Raw genomic sequence first — 27,954 nt, 5'->3', positions numbered from 1 at the left:
TCTGATGGGGAGTGAGTGTGTTTTGATTCCTACTTGAATGGAGGTTTGATCAGTATGTTTGCAGATGATATAAAAATTTGAGATAGTAAATAGTGAAGATAGCCTTGGATTATAGGAGGACATAGGCTGATCGCTGGCAACTGATAAGTGTGCACTTGGGCAGGCCAAATGGGCAAAAAAAGGATTGGTAGGAGCTTGGAGCAAGAAGAATCCCCACTTTGGTGTGCATGTCCACTGGTTCCTGAAAGTAATGGGACAAGTAGGTCAGGTGGCTCAGAAGGCCTATGGGATAAACTCCTTTCTTAGCCAAGGCATACAATTGAAGAGCAGGCAGGTTGTGATGAAACTGCATAATACATAGTATAGATTCTCTAGCTGTGGACAGTTTGGAATCCATATTATCACAGGGAGGTGATTTGCATGAGAAGACTTAAAAGGAAATCTACCAGGATGTTCTCCAGTTTGAAGAGTTAATGAAAAGAGATTGGGTAAACTGTTACTGTCCCTTTTTTTGAGCAGAGAAGACTAGGGAATAGACAGGAGGAAACCTTTTTCTGTTGGTGGAAGGATCAATGACCAGGGAGTTTACCCTTTTTTTTAATGGTAAGGGCAAAAGTTTTGGAAAGTATATGAAGAAAATGCTTCCCTGTGCCCCCCCCCCCCCCCCCCCAAAAAAAGGCAGGAATCTAACTCTTCCTGTAAGGGTGATAGAAGCAGAAATGTTTTCAACATTTGAAGTATTCAGATGATTCCTACTTTGCATATGGTTCTGGTCTGCAGGGACTGTTTCAACGTTTCAAGGAAGATAAAACCAAGACTTACAAATGAAGTACTCACTGATTTGATGTCAAACTATTAACTTTTTTATCCCCTCAAATCCTCAGTGCAGAAATAAAAGTTTATTTGGCTGGAAATGTAGATGAAAAATTGATCCTAATCACTAAGGAAGGAAATTGCTTGGTTTAAATCTAAGCTTTGGGCAAAATTACTAAGTCAAGGCTGCAATAACCTACAGATTCAGGTTTGGTTAACTAATAAGATGGAGTTATTATAAAGCTTCAAGCGACCCTTTCTTTTACACAGGACTTTAGTAATGTAACTTTATAGTTTTGAGTGTTCTGTGTAATTGATGACTTCAGTTGGTGACTCCATTTCCTTCTAATTTTTCAATACCATTCTGTATATATCTGTTTTCTTGTGCTTGCCCCTACTCGCAATGAATCCAGTTTTATTTGTTTCTTTTTAACCAAGTGGTTATTCTCCCAATCTACTTTTGGCCATGCCCTCAGATTTTGAAAACTTGTTTAAAGTGTCCTTCGTCTTCTGACCAAGGAAAATAACAGTCTTATCTTCTAACCTTTCTGCATAACTAAAGCCTCATCCCTAAAACTCTCCTGAACTCTCTCCCTCTACCTCCCACTAGTACCCTTTTTTTTATTGTATGCTGCCTTACATTTCTATCAGCTCACTACTTCAAACTTGTTGATATCCTTTTCTGAAGTTTCAGTTTAAGTCTTTCTTTGTCACTTTCAAACTTTTGAAATTGTCCCTGCATACTAAAATCTAAGTCATGTGAAAAGTAAGAGTCCAACACCAACACAAGGGACCTTGTACTGTTTCATTCTAAAATACCATTATAACTGTTCCTTTTGATCCTTCATTCAATTTTTTTTATCCACATTGTTTTGTTCCTTTTTTAATTTCATTATCTATAACTTTCCCCAAGTCCTTGTGATACCTCTTGAATGTCTTTAGAAGTTGATGTACTTTGTATAGGCAGTCTGTCAAAATTAACTACTACTAGAAACAATACATTTAATAGTCTGTTGGAATGTGTATTTTCAACATTTTGTTTTTATTTGTACAGAAGAGCAACATTATGTGGTACCCTGGATTATTTACCACCAGAGATGATTGAGGGGAAAATGCACGATGAAAAGGTTGACCTTTGGAGTCTAGGTGTTCTTTGTTATGAATTTTTGGTAGGCCACCCTCCATTTGAAGCAGCAGACCGTCAAGAAACCTTTCGGAGAATTTCTAAAGTGAGTGACCTGGATAATTACACAATTTCCATTGCAACTATTATTGTAGATTTGTTTTATAGTAGAAATTGCTCACATTTAAGCTGAACCAAATGTCCTGAAGTAGTCTAGTTTGCTTTCAGCAGGGATACATCTACATCTGTGTATAAGGATTAGAAATTTAGTTTTAAATTTTTAATTTTGTAGGATCTGAATCTAATAAAGGCATTAACTTCAAGCATTTGAGGTCCAGGTGATCACCATCTTTAAACATACATGCGATGTTCATTTTCCTGATATACAAAGTCACTAATTAACTAATTAATTGCTGACTGAACCACACTTTATATAAATTCATTTCCTGCATCCCCTTCGAACTAAAAATGATAACCTGGAGGTAGATATTTCTCTCCTTCACCTAGAAGGTTAGCAAACTGACTTGTTGAATATCCAAGGTGGTGCTTGTGGTTACATAAGATCAGTGTTGGGCTTTATTAATTTTCTTCCTGAGACTCATGAGGTTTTCATAAATACCCACATCAGCTACAATTTAGAACTACTTGTCTTATCAGTATTTTGGGTAGTTTGACAGTATAAGGAAAATTAATTTGCATAAAAAATGAAATACTGAGCAGTTTAATAAATCCAACAAAAAAATTATGTATTATTGATTAAATGTGCCTACATAATCTGGTACTAAAACTATTTTGTGCTCTATCTTTTCAGGTTGACCTTAAATTTCCATCCTTTATAATGGAGGGTGCAAAAGATCTGATCACTCGGCTGCTGAAGCATAACCCAAACCAACGACTACCTTTGAAAGATGTGCTTGAACATTTTTGGGTGGTTAAGCACTCCATTAAATCGGCCTCCCAAAAAAAGGAACCTGTGACACCATCTGATCCCAATCTGTAAACCAGGAATGTAAAGGACATGTATAGATTGAGACTTGGCAGTGCAATAACCATTTTGAGTGGCAGCAGCCACCATATTGTCTGATTGGAGTGCTGGAATCTTTCTTCCTGTCAGCAGATGACTCTGGCTAATAGAGAATTGGTGAATTTCTTAATTTACCTCTTTGTACATGTTTAGAATTCACAATTTGTTTTCACTGGTGAGTGTATACTACGATGTTTTCACTAATGAATGGGATGAAATGAACAAACAAAACCCTAGTTGTGAATCTGAATTTTGCAACTGCTAGCACATGGTCGCTTTACATAAGGAATTGGACACACTTCAGGTTTTGTGCTAATAACTGAGTTGAATTTAAAAATATTAATTCTAATGTAATGGGATCTAACTTGGATTAAAGACCAGAAGGGCATTTGTGTAGCTGTTGCTTGCACTGCTTCAGACAGTAACAATTTACTCCTTTGCACCTCGTCAAAATTGTGTGGTCGGTTTCTTGGACTGTGTAAATTGAGTTAATTACACTCCAGGCTGTATAAATACAATTATTAATGTTTAATAACTTGTCCAATGTCTTGTTCTGTCAATGTACTTGTGGTATCAAGGGAGGTGATCTTTAAACTGCAGTTGTAAAATACTTATTACTTTGTGCCAAAACGTCCATTATTCGATCAGAGTTGAAAATGGTAAGATTTGATATGCAGGAACTCTGATTTTCATGCAGTTTATGGATCACCTATCTTCAATTTTCCTATTGAATTTCTTGATCTAGTTGAAAGTGTCTCTTAAAGCTATGATTACAGTATCTATGAAGTTAATCTTGTCTATGTTAATAAACAATCTAGCTTTTAAAATTAAACTTTTCCTCCTGCCCCTTTATCCTTCAATTGTTACTGATCCAGTTAAGGTGTTTGCTGTATTTCAAGACTACCTTCTTTCAAACTGAATTGTGATAATCAAAGTGGGGTAGGGGAGCACATACTTTTGCAATTCATGAATCTTGAAATGGAAATGATTTTGGTTTAAGAAACATCTTTGGCTAAATATTTAACTCTGAAGAGCTATGGCTTAAACTTTTTTGCTGGAGTATTTCAAACTGTGATCCAAAACTTTGGGTAAACTCCGTATGCTCATGGGACAAGTAATTGGGCTGAGCTTGGGCAGTAATGATGCTGAGGAAATGAAGATTAAGAATAGGAATCTGATGAAGGCTCCTTTTTAAGTGACTTACTAGTGCTACCTGTGGCATAATGGAATGAGCTCTGAAGAATAATTGCTGTCAGTAATGGGGCTTGCAAACTTCTTTTTCTTGTACCTGTACAACAATGCTTAAGCTTCCTGCCCCAATACAGCAATCTCCATTTTTCTTCTCTCCCACTTTGTTTTTTGTAAATGGAGTTTCTTAAGTGAAGCATTAAAAATGAGCACAATGGGGGAGTTTATGCACTGACAACCAAGTGGTGCTCAAAAATGGAACTTGCTGACTGACTTAAATTTGGATTTGGTTGTCAGCTAAATTTACTGCGACATTACATTGAGTGCAGCATATCACTTTTTTTTTTAAACATAGACGACTTGATAGAGGTGTACAAGATGAGGCCAAGAGTTGATAGACAGACTGGGTTTTTTCCCTCCTAGGGCAGAAATGGCTATCATGAGGGGGATGTAATTTGAAGGAAGATTTTAGGGGAGATGTCAGAGTTAGGCTCTTATAGAGCAGTGATGCATGGAATGCACTGCCAGCAGTGGTACTAAAGTTAGATACATTAGGGACATTTACATCACTCTTGGATAGGCACATGGATGCTAGTAAAATGAAGAGTATGTAGGTTAGTTTGGCCTTTTTAAAATAGGAAAAATGGTCAGCACAATATTGTGGGCCAAAAGGCCTGTAATATGCTGCACTATTCTGGATTTTTAAAAAAAAAATCTAATTTCTGTATGTATCTGACCAAACACTAGATTTTCAACTGGGAAAAACTGAGCCATGGTTCTGACTTGACTGACAAATCTCTGGCATTAACTTAGTGGTTTTTTTGGTGTCCTTTGGCCTTAAGTCAAGTGGTACCATGGTGGCTCAATGGTTTGCACTGTTGCCTCAGTGCCAGAGACGTGGGTTCAATTCCAGTGTGTGAGAGTTTCCTCCGGTAACTAGAGGGCATAGGTTTAGGGTGAGAAGATAAGAGACCTAAGGGGCAATTTTTTCAGAGGGTGGTATGTGTATGGAATGAGTTGCCAGAGGAAGTGGTGGAGGCAGGTACAATTGCAATATTGAGGCATTTGGATGGGTATGTGAAGAGGAAAGGTTTGGAGGGATATGGACTGGGTGCTGGTAGGTGGGACTAGATTGGGTTAGGATAGCTAGTCTGTGTGGACAGGTTGGACCGAAGAGTCTGTTTCCATGCAGTACATCTGACTCTGTACAGATTATGGGCAATTTAGCATAGCCAATTCACCTAATCAAATGTGTAGGTTAGGTGCATTAGTTGGGTAAATGTTGAGCAATAGATTAGGGAAATGGGTCTGGGTGGGTTACTTTTCAGAGGGTTGGTCTGGACATGTTAGGCCAAATGGCCTGTTTCCACACAAGGGATTTTGATTCTTTGTTCAAATGTATTCCAAGTACAAAACCTGTTTATTTATAAAACTTATCCCACAGATCATCATGAAAAACAATTTTTTCAATTTGAGGAATAAAGATCTTTCCTGGAATTGTCTTATGGACCTGCATTGGGAATATGATTTAATCAAAGTCAATTTCTTCTAAACATCAATAGTCAATTCTGGGCAACCCTGGACTATCCAAGAATCATGTTTTGTACATTCCTTGCATGGGATTTTGTACACTACATTGGTTTTGCTCATGCTGGGTGTTGGGTCCTTCATTCTGGTGAGTTGTTGTCTGAGAGTGGCTGTTGTTTTGTGTGCTGTTGAGTCCTAGTGGTTGCAGTAGTCTGACTCAGTTCAGAAATGCTCTTGATGTATGGTAGTGTGGCTAGTCCTTTGGGTTGCGGCACTATTCATGTCTATCGACAAAACTCTAGCCAGAGAAACAATAGCCAACCTACTGGACATACAGAACAGACAACAGGACGTTGAACCTATCAACAAAGACTGCACACTCAAACTACTGGACCTGTGCCTCAACACACTTCACATTCAACAACGAAATATGAACAAATCAATGGCACACCCATCTCTGGACTCAGAAGTGGTAATGCAAAGATTAGAACAAACAGTCTTACTGTAAATTCAACTCAAACTCTGGGTCAGATATGTGGATGACACCTTTGTAATCATTAAAAACACAGAACACACACCGGATCATCAATGCCACACTCACAGGAATCCAATTCACTAGAGAGGAAGAAAAGGACAACCAACTCCCATTCCTAGACATGATGGTACAGAACACCTAACTGAGAATTCACCGCAAAGGTATACAGGAAAGCTACACACACCGACCAAGTCCTAAACTATGAAAGCAACCACCCCTACACACACAAAAGAAGTTGCATCAAGACACTGCAGTACACCAGAACTGCAAAAAGAGGAAGAACCCCTATACAATGTATTCGCCAAAAACAGATACCTGCACAATTTCATCAACAGATGCCTAAAGGAAAGACAATGGAATAAGGACATGCCGCAACCCAAAGGAACAGCCACACTACCATACAGCAAGAGCAATTCTGAACTGACAGCCAGACTACTGTGACCACTAGGACTCATAACAGCACACAAACCAACAACAACTCACCAGAACGAAGGACCTGACACCCAGCATGAGCAAAACCAAGGTAGTGTACAAAATCCCATGCAAGGACTGTACAAAACACTACATAGGACAAACAGGAAGACAGCTAACGATCCGCATCCATGAACACCAACTAGCCACAAAATGACATGACCAGCTATCCCTAGTAGCCACACACGCAGATGACAAGCAACATGAATTTGACTGGGATAACACTACTATTATAGGACAAGCCAAGCAGAGAACAGCCAGAGGCCTCGCACGCATCCACAGATTCAATCAATAAGCACATCGACCTGGACCCAATATACCAACCACTGCAACGGACAGTAGAACTGACAACAGGAAGCGACAGATTCAAACCACTATAAATGCCAGAGGAAAGATCACAGAAGCGCTTCACAGGAGGCTCCCAAGCACTGAGGATGTCACCTAGACAGGGGACGAAATGTCTGCAACACATTCCCAGCTCCGCGAACAAAACCACACCAATGAGCACCCGAGCTACGAATCTTCTCACAAACTTAGAATGATTCCAATTCAAACAACTATTGTGTAAGGGTGGCATTATAGCGTGGGGTGTCTTCAACTTAAAAATTACTATCTTTAAAAGGTACAGAGCACAATGGGTACTTCATTTTGTACAATGAAGTTTGAACAAGTTTAAAAATTATATTGCATGCCTGCATCCTGTGGAATTTTTCTTTTGAAAGCTGCTGAACATATCCCTCTGCTGGTGGCTCCTTTGGGTGATGCAAGCAGTTAATCTTTCAAAGCCTTTGTTTGTTCAGGGAGATTTAAACAATCCTTAGATCAGCACATGGATGATTTTGGGAGAGTGTTGGGATGAGCTGAGAATAGATCACAGGTCAGTGCAAAATCGAGGGCCGAAGGGCCTGTTCTGCGCTGTATTCTTCTATATTCTAACTTTTGATTCCACAAATGTTCTGTTTAATGGAATCTACATAATGTATATACCTACTTTCAGATTAATGTACCTGTTCAATTCATAACCTTTTAGGAGCACAAGTAGCAGGAGAGAAAAGTAAGGACTGACACTTTTTTTTAAACCAACTCTTTTATTTAACTTATATACATAAAACCAGTCTCTTGTTTCCTAGTTTCTACAATCTAGTTTTTTTTCTAATATAAACAATTAACTTTACAGTAAATGATTCACTTGCAGATTTCAAATCTGTCATGTTTTGAAAATGTTTTCAAGGAAAGTAAAAATATTTACTTTTGTTTTTGTGGAAAACACTATCCATCAAAGCATTACATTTTTGAAGTTGATTCACCAGTGGAAGTTGAATAAAGTGTAAAAGTAACTAGTTTACTCGAGTAGAAGAAACAGATGTTAAAACTTATCTGGTTAAATTAAAACTTTTCACCATTTGCCTTAATGTTTAGCATACTGAAATTATTTACAGGTTAGTTATAACCCAATTCTGAAGGTCTTAACGCTTTTGTATATGCATAGTTTTTAAAAATTCAATGGTTCTACAGGCTATGTTTTACTTGTAGAAAACTGATTCACAGTAGAGGTTATATTGTCAATATATGGCTTTAGGCCTATGAGTACTAGCATGGTAAGTTTCAACTGTCTATCACACTTGTATTTAAGTGCTCTATTCTGCAACATTGTTTTAGTTTAAATGCTGGTGATGACTTGTTTATGCATCTCTAGAACTAATGGTAAAACAAACCTACACACTAGTGAAACTCTGCTCTGATCCTGTGGAGTGGTATATGGCATTTGTATTTACTGCAGAATTTTCCTACTGTTATGATTAACTTGAACATTGAAGAGGATAAACTAAATCACAAAACTCTATACTATTTCGTTACAGTAAAGGTTTCAATGCAATGAGCACCTGCATTATTTGGTATTGCATTCTGGCAGCAATTTTTATTTCCTAGCTTTACATCTCCATTCTAAAATGTGCCCTTTTAAAAAAATATTGAGTTAGCAAATACAAGCAGAGACCAGTTTCAATGTTCTGTGAAAGAACTCTAAACTTGAATGTATGCATTAGTATTAATGGAGGGAGGAGAAATCTACCAGATATTTTAATGAATTCCTAGTTTTAAAGCATGCCATTGTTGCACTTCTGATGGTCAGTACCCATGTGTTAAAATCAACATTGGTTCTCTTTTGAAAGAGTTGTCTATTCATCTTGAGTTTGCAAAGCCTGGTTTTGAAAGGTAAAGATGGCTATGGATTGACTAAGGCAACTTCAACTTGTAATGGTGAATACATTCAAGTCTGGTTTTTGCTTGATCAGTTATTTTCCCCACTTCAGGATTTGGGATACTTGCCATTTAATGGAAACTTCCTAAGTTTCACAATGCTCAAATTTAAGATTCCAAATAAATCTCTAATGTTACCACTTACTCATTAGAGTGTGCAGCAGCAAAGCATTAATAATTAAATATTAAGTGGTAATTAGAATACTATCACTTGCTAGCACGCTGCCAGTAACTTACAAAATATGTAAAGACTCAAATGACAATGAAAATTAATCTTCAGTCTGGGGTCTTGTTTAATGAAACACCAGTATTTGAAAAGGCAAACAGTAAACAATTACAGTTCAAGTATTTGTTTGTGATTATACTAATCTTACACAATGCAGCAAGGTATTGAAGTTTCCTTTGGTCCTAATTCACCCTTAATGGAATAACAATTATTGCTTATTGATTTTAAATTGATTTTTAAGTGAATGGATGAGATTGGTGCTACTGTTGTGGTTTTGATTATTTAACTTAATATTTATGCTAGGTTAAACTTGTCTCGAAGTATTGGATTTGGAAAGTTGCATTAGCAGGCAGTACATACTAATTTGAATAAAATCAACACTTAGTCTGTAGTATGTATTAATCTATTGTATTAATGAAGTTATTGGCTATAATGTGAATGAGCTAATATCACATTTTCTGTTGCAGCTTCCAATTATGAGTTTGCATTGGACAGGTGTAGTGCAGTATTAACAGAAGAGCCACGATTGTAGAGGGGTAGCCCCCGTTGACAGCTAATTTGTATGTAATGAGTTGGATGTGTATGGATTTATCATATAAAATATTCTTCAGAAGTGATCATCCTTTTTTAAAAAATTGAAATACCAAAATTTCTACATCAGGATAAATAGCTTGTTCACTGTTACTTCTCCCAAGCATTTGCCTGTGTGTGCATAACAAACTAAAATTATTAGGTAACTTTTCTGGACATTGATATCCAAATTCATTGCTTTGGCTAAGGAATGAATACAGGAGGCAATGCCTTCTCACTCTTCCCTACACATACTTCAAGCACTACTTTAGGGAAGTGCAACTTCATTTTAAGCTGCACATCATGGGAATGTTTGCAATTTGAAGTGAACTGAAAGGCTTAACCAACAATCATGTAATGGAGTTTTAAATTAGTCTCACCTTGCTGGGGAAATTAGTTGGGTGAGTAAGTCTGCTGAAAGAATACCCCCCTGTGTTCTAACAGCATGTTTGTTGTTTTTCCACACTGCTCACTTATTTCCTTCTCAAGTCAATAATTTGGCTGCATTCAAGTTTTAGATTGTCAAATGATACATATTGACAGTTAATTTTAGTTGTCTCATGCAAATATTTCCAATGATTATTACCTTCCCTGCAACTGACACTTCAGCTGCTGCAATCTAGGCAATAGATGCCTTTGTAAAAGTGTCCTGCACAAGGCTGAGATTGACATTATAGTTCAGCTTCAAGTTGAAAACAGCCATCAAGAGCACAGGCTTACAGGTAACTACTGCCTAACAACATAAGTACTGCATTCATTTATGGATTTTTTTTTCAATTGTCTAGGTCCTTTGCAGCTACAATCTTAAGATTCAAGTATTTCTTCATGGTTTGGAAGTAGATGCTTTAAAAATTCCAATCTTGCGAAAGTATCTTACTATTAATGGCACAGAAATCAAAGTAATGCTCATTCGTACTGGAGCGAAGACCTTATGAACAGCATATGCTAGTACAAAGGTACTGGTACCAGCTGCCATTCTGGACTGCACGACTGCTTCACTAAATCCCATCTTGTAAAGGAGTGCAGCCACATCCACACCACTGAAAAGCAAAAAAAAAGTTAAAGGCAATTTACTGCAATGAATTGTACTAGGTTTTTATTTTCAACCTATTATATTTGTTTCCAAGTAACCAATCTCTTAGAAGGTTGACAGAAGGTTTTGTTAATGGAAAGGTCAAAAACCAGAGGACATAGATTTGACATGATTAGCAAATGGTGACACTTTTTCCTGTGAGAACCTGGTTAGGATCTGGGCATACATAGTCTGTGGTAGTGGTGGAGTCAATTCGGTGTCTCTCAAGCAAATTGGATCATTATGTAAAAAATAAAGTTACTGCTATTAGCACCATACTTCAACAGTAGAAGTGGCACAAGGTAAACTCTTCCTTCAGAAGACAGATATAGATATGACTAGTTAAATTATCTCTAAAATGGAACAAACACTAGAAAACAAATTAAATCACTAAAATTAAGCTTTTTTATGGAAAATTGAAATTGACCTGCCAAATCCTTTTTAAATAAGCACATGATTTTATGAAATATTAAGGTTTTAATTTTGTCCTAATGTATAGAATGTTATTATTGGAAGTTGATTAGAAGTTCTTGAACTTAGGACACATTGTTAAGACTAGTACAGAACATAAAATGAGATGCTGCAAAACTGGAACTCTTTTCTATTAGTTGATGAGATTGTGCCTACCTGTGGTGTCCTTTTATTTTTACACACCAAAACGCATGAATGTTAGAATTCTTGCCACTTCTGCCTACAGTATCATATTCCAATATACTATAGGTTCTAACAAGCAAATATGTTAAAAATGTTGAGGAAAGTGGGTCTAGTGATTTAGGGGTGTCCCTGTCAGTTGACTGCAAATGCAAGAGTTCTTAATATTTTCACGTTTTGACTAACTCAACTAAGTTTAGAGTGAATTGTACACTGCTGCTATCTCTGCCCTTACCCTGAAGCAGTTTTGTTCCAAAGTCTGTATGAGAAGCTGCTCTTAGGCCAAAGTTCAAAAGTCAGACTTATGATTATGGGGTGGTAGAATTTCTGGCCAATGCCACACTTGGCCAATTTAGCTCAGGAATTGTGATACTTGTGGCTGACATCTGGGCTGAAAGATGCCAGAAGCCTCTTATTATTAAGCCAGAAATAATTTGAATTTACAATAACATCCTAGCCAATAATGTACTCTTGAAGAGTAATGTATGAAAACGCAGAAGCCAATTTGCATACAGGGTCTAAATGCAAATAGCAATTTAAAAATAGATGATCCAGGCACTGCTTGTGTTATGAAGTTGAAGGCATTGTACTTTTGAGGGGGTGAAAACTGCCAAGCACCTGTCATATCAGTGTGCTGGAAAACTGAAAGATGTAACATTTTGGCTGTAACTTCGATACCAATGTTTTACACAACTATTTGAATTTAACCAGTTTAAATTATGCCTCAAGGTACAAAAACCCAATCAAATTTGAATTTTACTGTTTTTGACAACATAGAACCAATTAGATTATCCAAATTTTGGACAATTAGCCAGAAAGAGCCCTAATCTGCCATTGTCTGACAGACTGCCTGAAAACTCTCAGGCAAAGGTACCTTTTTCATATGAAAAATCTGTACAGTAGAAGATCGAAGATCTCCCTGCATAGTCTACAAATAGAGGAAGATCGATACCAGAGACGACAGCCACTGTCCGGTTTTGAAGATTGAGTTGCTGTAAATTTAACAGAGGCTTTATTGTGTCAGTATATTGTTTACAGAGTGGGAGGTAGATAACAAACCTTTAAGAGAAAGGAGGCTTAGAGTTGTAAATAATTAAAGAATAAAATTATTTTTTTGTTAAATAGTGGAATTTGGGTAGTTCTGTCACTCATACTTTCATAGATTAAGAGGCGAGCTGAGCTTTTGTTTGTTTTGTTTAATTAGCAGAAGGGTTTACCATAATGTCATAACAGTTGAGTGATAAAGATCATCCTGAGTGCCAGGAGAATTTCAAATAAATAATGCCACGTGATTTTCTTTTGCATCTACCTAAGAGAGCAGGTGTCCTAGCTGAAAGATAGTATCTTCAGTCAGTTAAATGGCAGTACTGTCAAAGGTAAAAGTTCAAAGCGTTGATTTCTAAAAGCCATTTGCTTCAAAATATTCCTGCCAGTCACCCTTCACCACAACAAGTAATATGACTCATCACTGAACCAATCAGCTGAAGTGAACTTGAATCCTTTCAAACCGGCACTGAAAATGAAAATAGGTTTGTGGAATAAAAGTACTTTTTTAAAAATTCCAAAACAACCATTCACTATAATAGATGCTTCATAAAGGCAAGCCACTTTTTGTCGACTCAGAATGTAAAGATCTATTAAACAAAATGAACATGGGTGGCACAGGGGTTAGCACTGCTGCCTCACAGCGCCAGAGACCCAGGTTCAATTCCCGGCCCAGGCAACTGTCTGTGTGGAGTTTGCACATTCTCCCATTGTCCTCCCACAGTCCGGAAAATGTGCAGGTCAGATGAATTGGCCATGCTAAATTGCCCGTAGTGTTAGGTGAAGGGGTAAATGTAGGGGAATGGGTCTAGGTGGGTTGCTCTTCAGACGGTCAGTGTGGACTTGTTGGGCTGAAGGGCCTGTTTCCACACTAAGTAATCTAATCTAAAACAAACATGATTGAACATTCATGTACTAAGGGGAGGACAAGACAAACATGGCTAACAAAAAGTTACCACATAAAAGCATACAATGTGATGAAAATTATTGGGAAATATTTTAATAGCCAACAGAGGACAACTGTGGGGGTGGGGGGAGAGGAGAGAAGAGAGGCAGGCGTGGACATTGGACCACTGGAAAATGAGGCTAGAGAAGTAAGGGGATCAAAGTTGGCAGAAGAACTGAACAAGTACTTTATATGTGGAAGACCCCAGTAGCATACCAGAATGTCAAGATTAATTATAAGTTGGTAGGCCATAGCAAATTGGCAGACTATTTTGCACCACAGGAACTGTCTGCAAGTTTGTCTTTGAACATAATTTTCACTTTTCTGTTGCACCAGCATGTTGGCAAAGGAATGATGGAATATTCTTACTGCTTTCAATTTTATTGGTGACCTGCTTCAAGTACTCAAGCTTCTCAATTTCAGAAATATTTCTGGTTTGTGCAAGTCCTGGCAGTTGGTTCAGACCAGAATTAGAGAGAGCTGCTTGTATAGCAGAACTTAGAAGACAAACAGGTTAGAAAGCCAACTGTCAGGCACAAAATAAAATTTCAACAAGAGGAAATTCCTATCTGACAAACTATTTCAAAAGGTAAACAGTAAGTTTTTCTATGGTGATACTAAAAAATAGGACAAACTCCATGGTTCAATGCAACTTAGTACTCAACTTTAACTAGCAATAATTAATGGTTCCAGGTTGGAAAACAGTTGCAAACGGAGCCAAATTAGCCCTGGGTTTCTCAAGGTATTAAATTCGCAAATGTGGTTTTGATAAATCAACAGAAAATGTGCCTAAAAATAAAGATTCTGGGTGTCTGAGCAGAAATCCCCTGTGTGAAGGTTCCTTCTGAAGGTGCTCAGGGTGATTTCCTTTTGGTTTTGAGAACTCGCTCTCTTCCCGCCCCCCAAAAATTAAAAGGTTTATGGTGAAATGAGAGAGACAACATCAAGGCAGCAGTTAACAGGGTGGCATTAAAGAGACCAAACGTTGGAGTTAGTGCAAGTTGGGGGGGGGGGGGTGAGGTGTTCTCCACTAATTAGATTAGATTCCCTACAGTGTGGAAACAAGTCCACATCAACCCTCCGAAGAGTAACCCACCCAGACCCATTTTCCTCTGACTAATGCACCTAACACTATGGGCAATTTAACACAGCCAATTCACCTGCCTTGCACATCTTTGGACTGTAGGAGGAAACCGGAGCACCCGGAGGAAACCCATGCAGACAGTCACCCGAGGCTGGAATCAAACCTGGGACCCTGGTGTTGTGAGGCAGCAGTGCTAACCTCTGCGCCACCGTGCCGCCCATTAGAGTTAAATCTAACACAAATGAAGATGCTTTGTGGTGGTGTAGGCAAATCCATTTCCCCAGAACATCAGTGCAGGATGTCACTTCTTCAGAACACTGGTTTAGGCCGGTTTCAGCTTCTGCAGCAATTTCTTTCCTTCCATCAGAAGGTCAAAATGGGAATGTGCAATCATGAGGGAACAATGCTCAGTTCCATCTGTAACTTCTCACTTGTTGAATGCTGGTATGCACTGTTTCAGTAAGGTACCATACCAGGCTTTGACTGATAAGTAGCAAATAACATTTGCAGCAAAGAAATGTCAAGCAATGACCACCTCCAATGTGAAAATCTTATCCCCTGCTTTTTACATTTAAAAGCATTACCATTGCTGGATCACCCAGTGGCTTAGGGTTACCAATGACCAGAATTGAACTGGACTAGTCACCCAAATATCATGACTAGAAGAACAGGTCAGAGGCTGGGAAATTTGCAGTGAGTAACTTACTTCCCAACAAAGCCTACCCACCAATGTTCAAGGCCCAATTAGAAATGTGATGGCATGTTCTCAATTTTGCTCAAATTTGTGAGACTCCAACACAAAAATATCATCACAACTCAAGGCAGCCACCTGATTGGACTCCCCAGCCACAACTTTCTCAGTCGGCAGTGGTGTCCATATCATTTACAATATGTTGCACAGTAATTTACCCAGGCATTTTCTAACAGCATTCTCATTTGGGAGTAAAGATACGAGAAACCCTGTGCCACAACATGTACATGCTCACAATCCAAGAGGCCCAACCCAACTTATTTTCCCTATATAAGTGGTGGGAGAATGAACCCTGAATCAGGAAAACCATCTCAGCCATTTTTGTGCATGCTGTTAATGACAGCTTTCCAAGCAATTCTCTCCTGAGGATCTGGGAGCAGGTTGCCCAGAAAACAGGAAGAGCGTGTGGAACAATGCCAAATTGGGAAGAGCACCCCAAACAAATCATTTTTGTCACTTAACTACTGCTGAATTCTGATAAGAATGTCCAATTAAAATCTCATTAACAGGCTTAATACTAACTTCAAGTAGGAAAATTACCATCAGGCAGAAAATAAATTTTTTTTCCCCTGTGGTAGCAATTTGATGTCCTGCAAAATACGAGAATTATGCTTTTCCACACACCTTGAAATACAATCCAAATTGTTACCACAGAGATGGTCATCCAATTACTTGGTTTGGAAAGACATGGAATTTTAGTCAAATCAAAAATTGCAGCAGTCAAATCATGAAGCAGAAAATTAAAAGATATCAAGATTGAAATATTCCTCAAGCAGCTGACACAATGATAAGGTGAATGGTATGGAGTGTGATTAATTAACTGCTGTGAGAAGAACTGAGCTGATCTGGAATGCACAAAATTGGTGGAGGAAGAGAATTCTACACTGTTGCAAATTAAACAAGGAAAACAATGCATCATTATCTGGAGTAGGATGGGGTAAGTGACATATTGGCCCATCCCTCTGAAGACAACACAAACGAGTTTGGCAAGGTGGTGGGATCCGGAGCTACATATCTGAGAGGGGGGTAGTTGTAGATGGGGCAGTGACAGGATGTAGTGAAACTATTGGGAAGGTTTTTCATGTGATGAATCAAAGGGATCGGTTAAAGTGTGCCTGCTTTAACATAAGAACTGTCAGAAATAAGAGTGATGATTAGTATTTGGAACTATGATATTATGGCCATAATAGAGATGTGGGTTTCACAGGGGCAGGAATGGTTGCTTGATGTTTCAGGGTTTAGAACGTTTAAAACGAACAGGGAGGGTGGAAAAAGAGGAAGGGGTGTAGCATTGCTAATCAAAGTGCATCACAGCTACAGAAACGAAGGTTGTTGAGGAAGGTTTAACTACTGAGTCAGTATGGGTGGAATTTAGGAGCAGCAAGGGAGCAGCCACTTCATTGGGGGTTTTCTACAGGCCCCCCTAATAGCAGTAGGGAGATCGAAGAACTCATAGGCTTGGAAAAATGCAGAAGTAGCAGGGCTGTTGTTATGGGTAACTTCCACTTTCCCAACGTCGACTGGAACCTCCTTAGTGCAGATGGTTTGGATGGAGCAATTTTTGTCAGGTGTATTCAGGAGGGTTTCCTTACTCAGTATGTAGACAGGCCAATAAGGGGAGAGGCCATTTTGGATTTGGTGCTCGGCAATGAGTCAGGACAGGTGTCAGATCTCGTGGTGGGAGAACACTTTGGCCACAGTGACCACAACTGCCTCACATTTACTATAGCCTTGGCGAGGGAAAGGAGCAGTTACCAAAGAGAAGATATTTAATTGGGGAAAAGGAAATTATGACGCTATCAGACAGGAGTTGGGAAGTACAGTTTGGGAGCAATTGTTCCACAGAAAGGGCACAACAGACATGTGGACACTGTATAAGGAGCATTGTTGCAAATGATGCTCAAATTTCTTCCTCTGAGACAGACATGAAGGGGTAAACTTAAGGAGTTTTGGATGACGAGAACGTAGAAGCTTCTCGTCAAAAGGAATAAGGCAGCTTACGTAAGGTGGAGGAAGTAAGGATCTAGTACAGCTTTAGAGGAATACAGGCTCGCTAGAAAGGAGCTCAGAAATGGACTGAAGGTTTGGCAGGAAGGATTAGGGAGAATCCAAAGCCATTTTACTCATACGTGAAGAATAGGAGAATGATCAGAGAGAAGGTAGGGCCGGTCAGGGATAGCGTAGGGAACTTGTGCGTGGAGTTTGAGCAGATAGGGGAAGCCCTAAATGAGATTTTTGCTTCGGTTTTCACGATGGAAAGGGACCTTGTTGTGAATGAGAACTTTGAGAAGTTGGGAAACAGGCTTGAACAGATCAGGATTGATGTGCTGGAAAATTTGGCTAACATTAAGATTGACAAGTCCCCAGGGCCAGACCAGATTTATCCTAGGATGCTCCGGGAAGCGAGAAAGGAGTTGCAAAGCCTCTGGGGAAGATCTTTGCTTCCTCACTCTCCACAGGAGTTGTACCAGAGAATTGGAGAGAGAATGTTGTTCCTCTTTTCAAGAAGGGGAATAGGGAATCCCTGGCAGACCAGTCAAGTTCTGGTATTGAGACTGGCTCTAATGCAACAAGCGATACATCGGCTTCCAAGAGTTCGATTGTGTTAGGGGAATCTGTATGGGAGAAAGATTTACATTTTTGGATCATTGGAATCTCTTTTGGGGTAGAAGTGACCTGTACAAGAAGGACAGATTGCACCTAAATTGGAAGGGGACTAATATACTGGCAGGGAAATTTGCTCGAACTGCTCAGGAGGATTTAAACTAGTAAGGTGGGGTTGTGGGGCCCAGGGAGATAGCGAGGGAAGAGATCAATCTGCGACTGGTACAGTTGAGAACAGAAGTGAATCAAACAAACAGTCAGGGCAGGCAGGGACAAGGTAGGACTAATAAATTAAACTGCATTTATTTCAATGCAAGGAGCCTAACAGGGAAGGCAGATGAACTCAGGGCATGGTTAGGAACATGGGGCTGGGATACCATAGCAATTACGGAAACATGGCTCAGGGATGGGCAGGACTGGCAGCTTAATGTTCCAGGATACAAATGCTACAGGAAGGATAGAAAGGGAGGCAAAAGAGGAGGGGGAGTGGCATTTTTGATCAGGGATAGCATTACAGCTGTGCTGAGGGAGGATATTCCCGGAAATACATCCAGGGAAGTTATTTGGGTGGAACTGAGAAATAAGAAAGGGATGATCACCTTATTGGGATTGTATTATAGACCCCCTAATAGTCAGAGGGAAATTGAGAAACAAACTTATAAAGGAGATCTCAGTTATCTGTAAGAATAATAGCGTAGTTATGGTCGGGGATTCTAACTTTCCAAACATCGACTGGGACTGCCATAGTGTTAAAGGTTTCGATGGAGAGGAATTTCTTAAGTGGATATAAGACAATTTTCTGATTCAGTATGTGGATGAACCTACTAGAGAAGGTGCAAAACTTGACCTACCCTTGTGTAATAAGGCAGGGCAGGTGACTAAGGTGTCAGTGGGGGAGTACTTTTCAGGCCAGCGACCATAATTCTATTTGTTTTAAAATAGTGATGGAAAACGATAGACCAGATCTAAAAGTTGAAGTTCTAAATTGGAGAAAGGTCAATTTTGACGGTATTAGGCAAGAACTTTCGAAAGCTGATTGGAGGCCGATGTTTGCAGGTAAAGGGATGGCTGGAAAATGGGAAGCCTTCAGAAATGGGCAGCACAGTGGCACAGTGGTTAGCACTGCTGCCTCACAGCGCCAGAGACCTGGGTTCAAATCCCGCCTCAGGCGACTGACCGTGTGGAGTTTGCACATTCTGCGTGGGTTTCCTCCGGGTGCTCCGGTTTCCTCCCACAGTCCAAAAATGGACAGGTTAGGTGAATTGGCCAGGCTAAATTGCCATAGTGTTAGGTGCAGGGATAAATGTAGGAGAATAGATCTGGGGGGGTGCGCTTCGATGTGTCGGTGTGGACGTGTTGGGCCGAAGGGCCTGTTTCCACACTGTAAGTAATCTAAATCTAAATGAGATAACAAGAATCCAGAGAAAGTATATTCCTGTCAGGGTGAAAGAGAAAGCTGGTAGGTTCAGGGAATGCTGGATGACTAAAGAACTTGAGGGTTTGGTTAAGAAAAAGAAGGAAGCATATGTCAGGTATAAGCAGGATAGATCGAGTAAATCCTTAGAAGAGTATAAAGGAAGTAGGTGTATACTTAAGAGAGAAATCAGGAGGTCTAAAAGGGGACATGAGATAGCGTTGGCAAATACAATTAAGGAGAATCCAAAGGGTTTTTACAAATATATTAAGGACAAAAGGGTAACTCGGGAGAGAATAGGGCCCCTCAAAGATCAGCAAGGTGGCCTTTGTGTGGAGCCACAGAAAATGGGGGAGATACTAAATGAATATTTTGCATCAGTATTTACTGTGGAAAAGGATATGGAAGATATAGACTGTAGGGAAATAGATGGAGACATCTTGCAAAATGTCCAGATTACAGAGGAGGAAGTGCTGCGTGTCTTGAAACTGTTAAAGGTGGATAAATCCCCAGGATCTGATCAGGTGTACCAGACTACTCTGTGGGAAGCTAGAGAAGTGATTGCTGGGTCTCTTGCGGAGATATTTGTATCATCGATTGTCACAGGTGAGGTGCCAGAAGACTGGAGGTTGGAAAACGTGGTGCCACTGTTTAAGAAGGGTGGTAAAGACAAGCCAGGGAACTATAGACCAGGGACTATAGCCTGATCTCAGTGCTGGGCAAGTTGTTGGAGGGAATCCTGAGGGACAGGATGTACATGTATTTGGAAAGGCAAGGACTGATTCGGGATAGTCAACATGGATTTGTGCGTGGGAAATCATGTCTCACAAACTTGATTGAGCTTTTTTGAAGGAGTAACAAAGAAGATTGATGAGGGCAGAGCAGTAGATGTGATCTATATGGACTTCAGTAAGGCACTTGACAAGGTTCCCCGTGGGAGATTGATTAGCAAGGTTAGATCACATGGAATAAAGGGAAAACTAGCCATTTGGATACAGAACTGGCTCAAAGGTAGAAGACAAAGGGTGGTGGTGGAGGGTTGTTTTTCAGACTGGAGGCCTGTGACCAGTGAAGTGCCACAAGGATCAGTGCTGGGTTCCCTACTTTTTGTCATTTACATAAATGATTTGGATGTGAGCATAAGAGGTACAGTTAGTAAATTTGCAGATGACACCAAAATTGGAGGTGTAGTGGACAGCGAAGAGGGTTACTTCAGATTACAACAGGATCTGGACCAGATGGGCCAATGGGCTGAGAAGTGGCAGATGGAGTTTAATTCAGATAAATGCGAGGTGCTGCATTTTGGGAAAGCAAATCTTAGCAGGACTTATCCACTTAATGGTAAGGTCCTAGGGAGTGTTGCTGAACAAAGAGACCTTGGAGTGCAGGTTCATAGCTCCTTGAAAGTCGCAGGTAGATAGGATAGTGAAGAAGGCGTTTGGTATGCTTTCCTCTATTGGTCAGAGTATGGAGTACAGGATTTGGGAGGTCATGTTGCGGCTGTACAGGATATTGGTTAGGCCACTGTTGGAATATTGCGTGCAATTCTGGTCTCCTTCCTATCAGAAAGATGTTGTGAAACTTGAAAGGGTTCAGAAAAGATTTACAAGGATATTGCCAGGGTTGGAGGATTTGAGCTATAGGGAGAGGCTGAAATGACTGGGGCTGTTTTCCCTGGAGCTTCGGAGCGGAGGGGTGACCTTACAGAGGTTTACAAAATTATGAGGGGCATGGATAGGGTAAATAGGCAAAGTCTTTTCCATGGGGTCGGGGAGTCCAGAACTAGAGGGTATAGGTTTAGGCTGAGAGGGGAAAGATATAAAAGAGACTTAAGGGTCAACATTTACACACAGAGGGTGGTACGGATATGGAATGAGCTCCCAGAGGATTAGGTGGAGGCTGGTACAATTACAACATTTAAGAGGCATTTGGATGGGTATATGAATAGGAAGGGTTTGGAGGGACATGGGCCGGGTGCTGGCAGGTGGGACTAGATTGGGTTGAGATATCTGGTCGGCATGGACAGGTTGGACCGAAGGGTCTGTTTCCATGCTGTACATCTCTATGACTCTATGACTAGTCAGTCTTACATCTGTGGTCAGCAAGGTTTTTGGAAGAATTCTGAGGGATAGAATTTTTGACTATGTGGAAATACATAGCCTGATTAAAGGCAGTCAGTCATATGGCTTTGTGAGGGGCAGGTCATGCCTCACAAATCTTATTGAGTTCTTTGAGGAGGTGACCAGACAGGTCAATGAAGGTCGAGCTGTGGATGTGGTGTATTTGGACTTCAGCAAAGCATTTGTTAAGGTTCCCCATGGTAGACACATTCATAAAGTCAGGCTGTCTGGATTCAGAACTGATTGGCTGACAGAAGGCAGAGAGTGGTTGTAGATGGAAATTATTCTGCCTGGAGGTCAGTGGTGAGTGGTGTCCCGCAGAGCCTTGATCTTGGGCCTCTGCTCTTTGTAATTTTTTATAAATGACTTGGATGAGAAGATTGGGGGTGGGTTAGTAAATTTGCCGATGACACAAAGGTTGGAGGTGCCTTTGGAAGTATCGAGGGCTATTGCAGGCTGCAGTGTGACATAGACAGGATGCAGAGCTGGGTTGAGAAATGGTAGATGGAGTTCAACCTGGGTAAATGTGGAGTGATGCATTTTGGAAGGTCGAACTTGAATGCTAAATATAGGATTAAAGATTGGATTCTTGGCAGTGTGGAAGAACAGAGGGATCTTGGTGTTCAAGTGCATTGATCCCTCAAAGTTGCCACCCAAGTGGATAGGGTTGTTAAGAAAGCATATGGTATTTTGCTTTTCGTTAACAGGGGATTTCGTGTTTAAGAGCCGTGAGGTTTTGCTGCAGCCCTACAAGACCCTGGTTTGACTACACTTGGAATATTGTGCGCGGTCCTGGTCGCCCTACTATAGGAAAGATACAGAGGCTTTGGAGAGGTGCAAAGAAGGTTTACCAGGATGCTGCCTGGACTGGAGCGCTTGTCTTACAAACAGAGGTTAACTAAGCTTGGACATTTCTCTCTGGAGAGAAGGAGGAAGAGATGCGACCTGATCAAGGTATACAAGGTCATTAGAGGCTTGGATAGAGGCGATAGCCAGAGATTTTTCCCCAGAGCAGGATTGATTGGCATGAGGGGTCATAGTTTGAAGATATTAGGAGGAAGGTATAGAGGAGACGTCAGAGAAAAGGTTCTTTATGCAGAGAGTTGTGAATGCATGGAATGCATTGCCAGCGGTGGTGGTGGAAGCAAAGTCATTAAGGGCATTTAAGCAATTGCTGGACATAGACATGGACAGCAGTGAATTGAGGGGTGCACATGTTAGGTTATTTTATTTTAGATTAGGAATAATGCTCAGCACAACATCGTGGGCCAAAGGTTCTGTTTTGTGCTGTACTTTTCTATGTTCTTGGATGACTACTCAGGAAAACACAAAGTTAACAGGAAGAAATTTCCAATCTTCATCAAAAGAAAATAAGCAACATAGAAAAAAACATGTTCCACGAAATGAACACATTCCTTAAATTCCTTATCATAACAACTGCTGTTTGCTCTGATTCAAGTTAACCTCTTCGACCTAAATGCAATTTTTAAACTATATTAAAATCAGTGCTGCTTTACAACAGTGTGTTTCAATATAGGAAGAGAGATGAATGATGGAGCTCTAATTCTTCAAATTAATAAAGTCACATTCATATTTTTACTGAACTTCTTTATGTCAATCTTGATCTAGTTGAATTAGGAAAGATTGAAGCTTGGATGGTGCATAAATGTTTCCAGGAATTGCTTGGGTCACATGACTGTTTATCTGACATACATTCGATGGCATTCTGGGTTTTTTTTTTAATTTGTTCATGGGATATGGGCATTGCTGGTAACACCACCATTTATTAGCAATGTTCAATTGCTTGAGCAAGTGATTGTGAGCTGCCTTTCAATTGTTGCAATCATCTGGTGTCTTCACGTTCACTGCATTCAATATACAATCATGACAATCAGTGAATTACTTCTGAAAACTGCGTTATTCAAGCAAACCTTATAAACCAATTATTAGAAAGTGCATTCAAATAATTTCTAAACATGTTAGTCACTGGTTTTTGATGATGTTGACTCAGGGAAACACTTTGGGAAAGATTACTTCACATATTTGTGTGTGTTTTCAACAGAGTTGGATGCTGTTAGTAGCTCACGATGCAACAGTTAACGAAAGTCCCTCATGTTAGTTAATCTGAACTAGAAATTACATGAGCCGTCTCCTGACTATGATCTAGTGGAACTCATTTTCATTTATCTGGTTTTAGATAAAAAGTGAGAATAGGATCGGATTAAGCTGTGATGGCCTTCACGTTTAAAATATAAGCCCTGCCAAGGCTTACACATGAAGGAGTAGTTACTTGAAAAATGACATTACTTGACACCTGATACACATCTTACAGCCTTATAAGAAGTCAGTGCCTAAGGACAGAAGGTAGAAAAGGGGCAAAATTTGGAGAAACAATAAACACTGCATAATCACATTGTTCGAAATATCCACTCATTATTTAATATGCTACCTGGACTAGAGGCTGGTCTTACGAGGAGAGGTTGACTGAGCTCAGATGTTTCTCTCTGGAGAGAAGGAGGAAGAGAAGTGACCTGATCGAGGTGCACAACGTAATGAGAGGCATGGATAGAGTTGATAGCCAGAGACTTTTCCCCAGGGCAGGATTGACTGCCACAAGGGGTCATAGTTTTAAGGTTTTAGGAGGAAGGTAAAGGAGAGACATCAGAGTTAGGGTCTTTATGCTTAGTGTTGAGAGCGCATGGAATGCATTGGCAGTCATAGTGGTGGAAGCAGAGTCATTAGAGACATTTAAGCGACAGCTGGACATTCACATTGTCAGCAGGGAATTGAGGAGCGAGGTTAGGTTATTTTATTTTAGATTAGGATTAATCCTCAGCACAACATTGTGGGCTGAAGGGTCTGTACTGTGTGCTGTACCTTTCTCTGTTCTATTACAATTAAAAATGGATCCTTCAGAAGACTAACCTTGAGACCACCAGATAAAATATTCCAAGTGAGGTCAGTGATATTCCAACATGAAATACAACCCCTACAGCTCCATACTCTTTGAAGACTTGTTTCAGCTGCTGGGACTTGCTGAGTTTTTTACCATCACTGCTGTTAAATCTTCTGGCTTCATTCCGAGTTGTTCCATCTCCACTTACACTCTAAGGAGGCACAACAAAGAGGAAGTTTATTGATGAAGGATAAAGCAAAAGCAACAAAACACATCTTATAAAAATCAAAAGAAATGTGGATGCTGGAAATCAGAAACAAAAACAGAAATTGCTGGAAAAGCTCAGCAGGTCTGGCAGCACCTGTAGAGAAAATCAGAGTGACCCTTCCTCATAACAGATGGTATCTAGGAAAATGTCAGTTTTTATGCAGATGATGAGTGGGTGGGGGGAAAGAGAGCTGTGCTGGAGAAGGAGGAGTAAACAATAGCTGAAGTGAAGGCCAAAGCGAGTTTTGAGAAGATTTGTAGCTCAGGTTGAGATTTTGGATGTAGGTTTGCTCGCTGAGCTTGGAGGTTCATTTCCAGACATTTCGTTACCTTACTAGGTAACAATATCAGTTGGCCTCATGCAAAGCAATGCTGAAAATTCCTGCTTTCTATGTTTGGATTTCTTTGGGTTGGTGATGTCATTTCCTGTGGTGATGTTATTTCCTGTGGTGAAGTCACTTCCTGTTCCTTTTCTCAGGGGGTGGTAGATGGGGTCTAACTCGATGTGTTTGTTGATAGAGTTCAGTTGGAATGCCACGCTTCTAGGAATTCTCATGCGTGTCTTTAATTGGCTTGTCCTAGGTTGGATGTATTGTCCCAGTCAAAGTGGTGTCATTCCTCATCGGAATGTGAGGATACTAGTGAAAGAGGGTCATGTCTTTTTGTGGCTAGCTGGTGTTCATGCATCCTGGTGACTAGTTTTCTGCCTGTTTGTCCAATGTAGTGTTTGTTACAGTCCTTGCACGGTATTTTGTAAATGACGTTAGTTTTGCTCATTGTCTGTATAGGGTCTTTCAAGTTCATTAGCTGCTGTTTTAGTGTGTTGGTGGGTTTGTGAGCTACCATGATGCCAAGGGGTCTGAGTAGTCTGGCAGTCATTTCTGAGATGTCTTTGATGTAGGGGAGAGTGGCTTGGGTTTCTGGACGGGTTTTGACTGCTTGTTTTGGTTTGTTGCTGAGCAATCAGTGGACTGCGTTAATGGGTACCCATTCTTTTTGAATACAGTGATTTTCCTCTGCTCTGCGTAGTTCCTCTTTGCTGCAGTGTGTGTTGGCTCATTGAAATAATAGAAGGCCAAAAGACAGACAGCCAAAGTAAATAACGATCAGATTGGGAGGGTGAATAGCTACTAATGGGGACCATTATTGGCTAACAATGGGTTGTGTGTAATAGCAGACCATGTGATAATAAGGCTTGTGTCTGAGAATAGGAGTAAGGACATGGGACAGGTCAAGCCCTAAAGCTGTTGAACTCAATATTGAGTCCAAAAGGCTGTAGAGTTCCCAAGCAGAAAATGAGATGCTGTTCTTCAGGCTCAGCCAGAGCACTGCAGCAAGCCTGAGACAGAGATTTTGGGTACAAGGTGGCGTATTGAAATGGCAGGCAAATGGAAGCTCAGGGTCGTTTTTGCAGACAGAACATAGGTTTTCTGTGAAGCAGTCACCCAGTGTATGCTTCGTTTTCCCCATTGTAGAGGAGACCTCATTGCGAGTAGTGAATGCAGTAGACTAGATTGTATGAAGTGCAGGTGGATGGTGCTGCTTCATCTCGAATGTGTGTTTAGTTCCCTCTGACTCTGAGGAGGGAGGAAGATAACGGGCAGATGTTACACCTTCTGCAGTTGCAGGGGGAGGTGCCACAGGGCTGTGTTGGTATCTTCACATATTCAGTGGGATTTTCCAAGGTTTGTGGCACTCAAACAATGGTCATGTAACAGTGTCAACTTGCTTCAAGGAAAAGAAAAAGCTGATGAAAGGCAATCAATTCATAACCTTCAAGGAATGAAGAAAAAGTCTGGCATTTATATAGCACCTTTCATGACCACTAGATGGCTCAAACCACCTCCGATTTCTTGAAGTCTTTTTGAAGAGTTGTCATGGTTACAATGCAAGTTGTGCAGTATATTGTAGATTGTAATTATAATGTAAATTTGTAGCCAGCAAATTCCCAGAAACAACTAAATAATAATTGGATTTTTCTTTGTGACACTGATTGAGAAATAACTATTAGCCAGGATAACTCTCCTAACCACTTTTTAAAAGTGTCTTGAAGCCCTTATGCTCACCTCAAAAGACAGATTGGAGCCTCACTTTAATGTCTCAATCAAAGGACATATGGCAATGCAGCACTCCCCCAGGAATGCACTCAAAATAAGTAATGGAGTAGGACTTGAACACAAAACATCAGGTTACCAACTCAGTTATGGCTAAACATAGAAGAGTCATAGCATCAACATTAACATTATTTTTTTTCTTTAAATATTTGAAATGAATTACCCGGGCAGAGGGAAATCTAGATTTCCAATACTTGTTTGTGCATTAATCATTAAAAAATATGTTCTTGAAAAAGGGTTTTTAATCTACTTCCAATTACTTCTCATGCATTTGTACATAGTGAAGCTCACAATTTTAGTCACTAGTCATTAGGCAAGACAAAAAAGCTTAAAAAATGAAATATAGAAAATGATGGAAAAACACAGCAGGTCAGTGTATTCCTACAAACTGCAAGAGTGCAAAAACACTTCAGGCAGATCCTGATGAGCCTTGTCTGAAACTTTGTGATGTGTATTTTTCCACCACAGAGACTAGCATGAGTAGCATGCTATATATTTCCAGTATTCACCAACTATATAACTTGCATCCTCGAGTTTAGATTTATTGTGGCCCAGGTAACAGCATGGAGTACTGAGGCACACAGTTAGTGCATGTATGGACTTATCAGGAGATCCGACCCTTAGCACTTTATCAGATGACCAATGCTGGAACCTCGTGATATTTGCCATCTCAGTATGTGTTACTTTGCATGAGATTACCACCAACGTTGTCTCTCCTGTCATGAACCTGATGGTTAGCGGTAGTTCACCACCACCTTCTCTGAGCGAACAGCAGTGGGCAATAAATACTGGCCTAGCCAGCTATGCCCACATTCTATGAGCATACCTTTTTTAAAAAGAAGGAAATATCTCTATACAGCAAAGAAGTGACACTATTCTTGGGTAACAAGAAGGTTTATTGCATGATTGTAATCAGTACAACTATACTTGGTCTGGTGATAATGATTAGGACTATAGGGGGTCTCACTCTGAGAACATGAGTACACACACACACACACACACACAGACAGCAGTGGAATAAATGGAGCAAATATGGCCTTTAACCTTAACATTAACCCCTTCAGAATCACTACTTTGTACAACACTAGCCATGCAATAATTGATCAAATACACAAGAGGGAATTGAATTTAATTGAATAAATTTTTTCAAAATTACCCAAAACTTTGATAGATTACAACTGCAGTACCCTCATCTGCCACTTGGTGAAAATAAATACAAACACGAGAGCATCAGCAACATAAACAATGAATGCCA

At 40.1% G+C, this 27,954-nt stretch overlaps 2 protein-coding genes across 2 annotated transcripts in view; one reads left to right on the top strand and one right to left on the bottom strand.

Moving 5' to 3' along the window:
- The window catches only part of aurka (aurora kinase A), a 31,006-nt gene extending 27,220 nt beyond the window's left edge, over positions 1-3,786 (top strand). The window contains exons 8-9 of the mRNA XM_043710203.2: positions 1,868-2,042; positions 2,748-3,786. Coding sequence (XP_043566138.1) covers positions 1,868-2,042; positions 2,748-2,936 — 364 coding nt within the window. The 3' untranslated portion in view covers positions 2,937-3,786. The remainder of the gene's footprint in view (positions 1-1,867; positions 2,043-2,747) is intronic.
- A 5,423-nt stretch (positions 3,787-9,209) lies between these two features.
- Positions 9,210-27,954, bottom strand: part of mims2 (mitochondrial inner membrane scaffold 2) — a 56,721-nt gene continuing 37,976 nt past the window's right edge. The window contains exons 2-3 of the mRNA XM_043710206.2: positions 24,348-24,529; positions 9,210-10,776 (exon numbers count right to left, since the gene is read on the bottom strand). Coding sequence (XP_043566141.2) covers positions 10,560-10,776; positions 24,348-24,529 — 399 coding nt within the window. The 3' untranslated portion in view covers positions 9,210-10,559. The remainder of the gene's footprint in view (positions 10,777-24,347; positions 24,530-27,954) is intronic.

Source organism: Chiloscyllium plagiosum, unplaced genomic scaffold (assembly GCF_037043375.1).
Source record: "Chiloscyllium plagiosum isolate Xiang-an unplaced genomic scaffold, Cpla_swu_hap1 HiC_scaffold_15, whole genome shotgun sequence".
Lineage (NCBI taxonomy): Eukaryota > Metazoa > Chordata > Chondrichthyes > Orectolobiformes > Hemiscylliidae > Chiloscyllium > Chiloscyllium plagiosum.
This window is presented reverse-complemented; position numbering and strand designations above follow the sequence as displayed.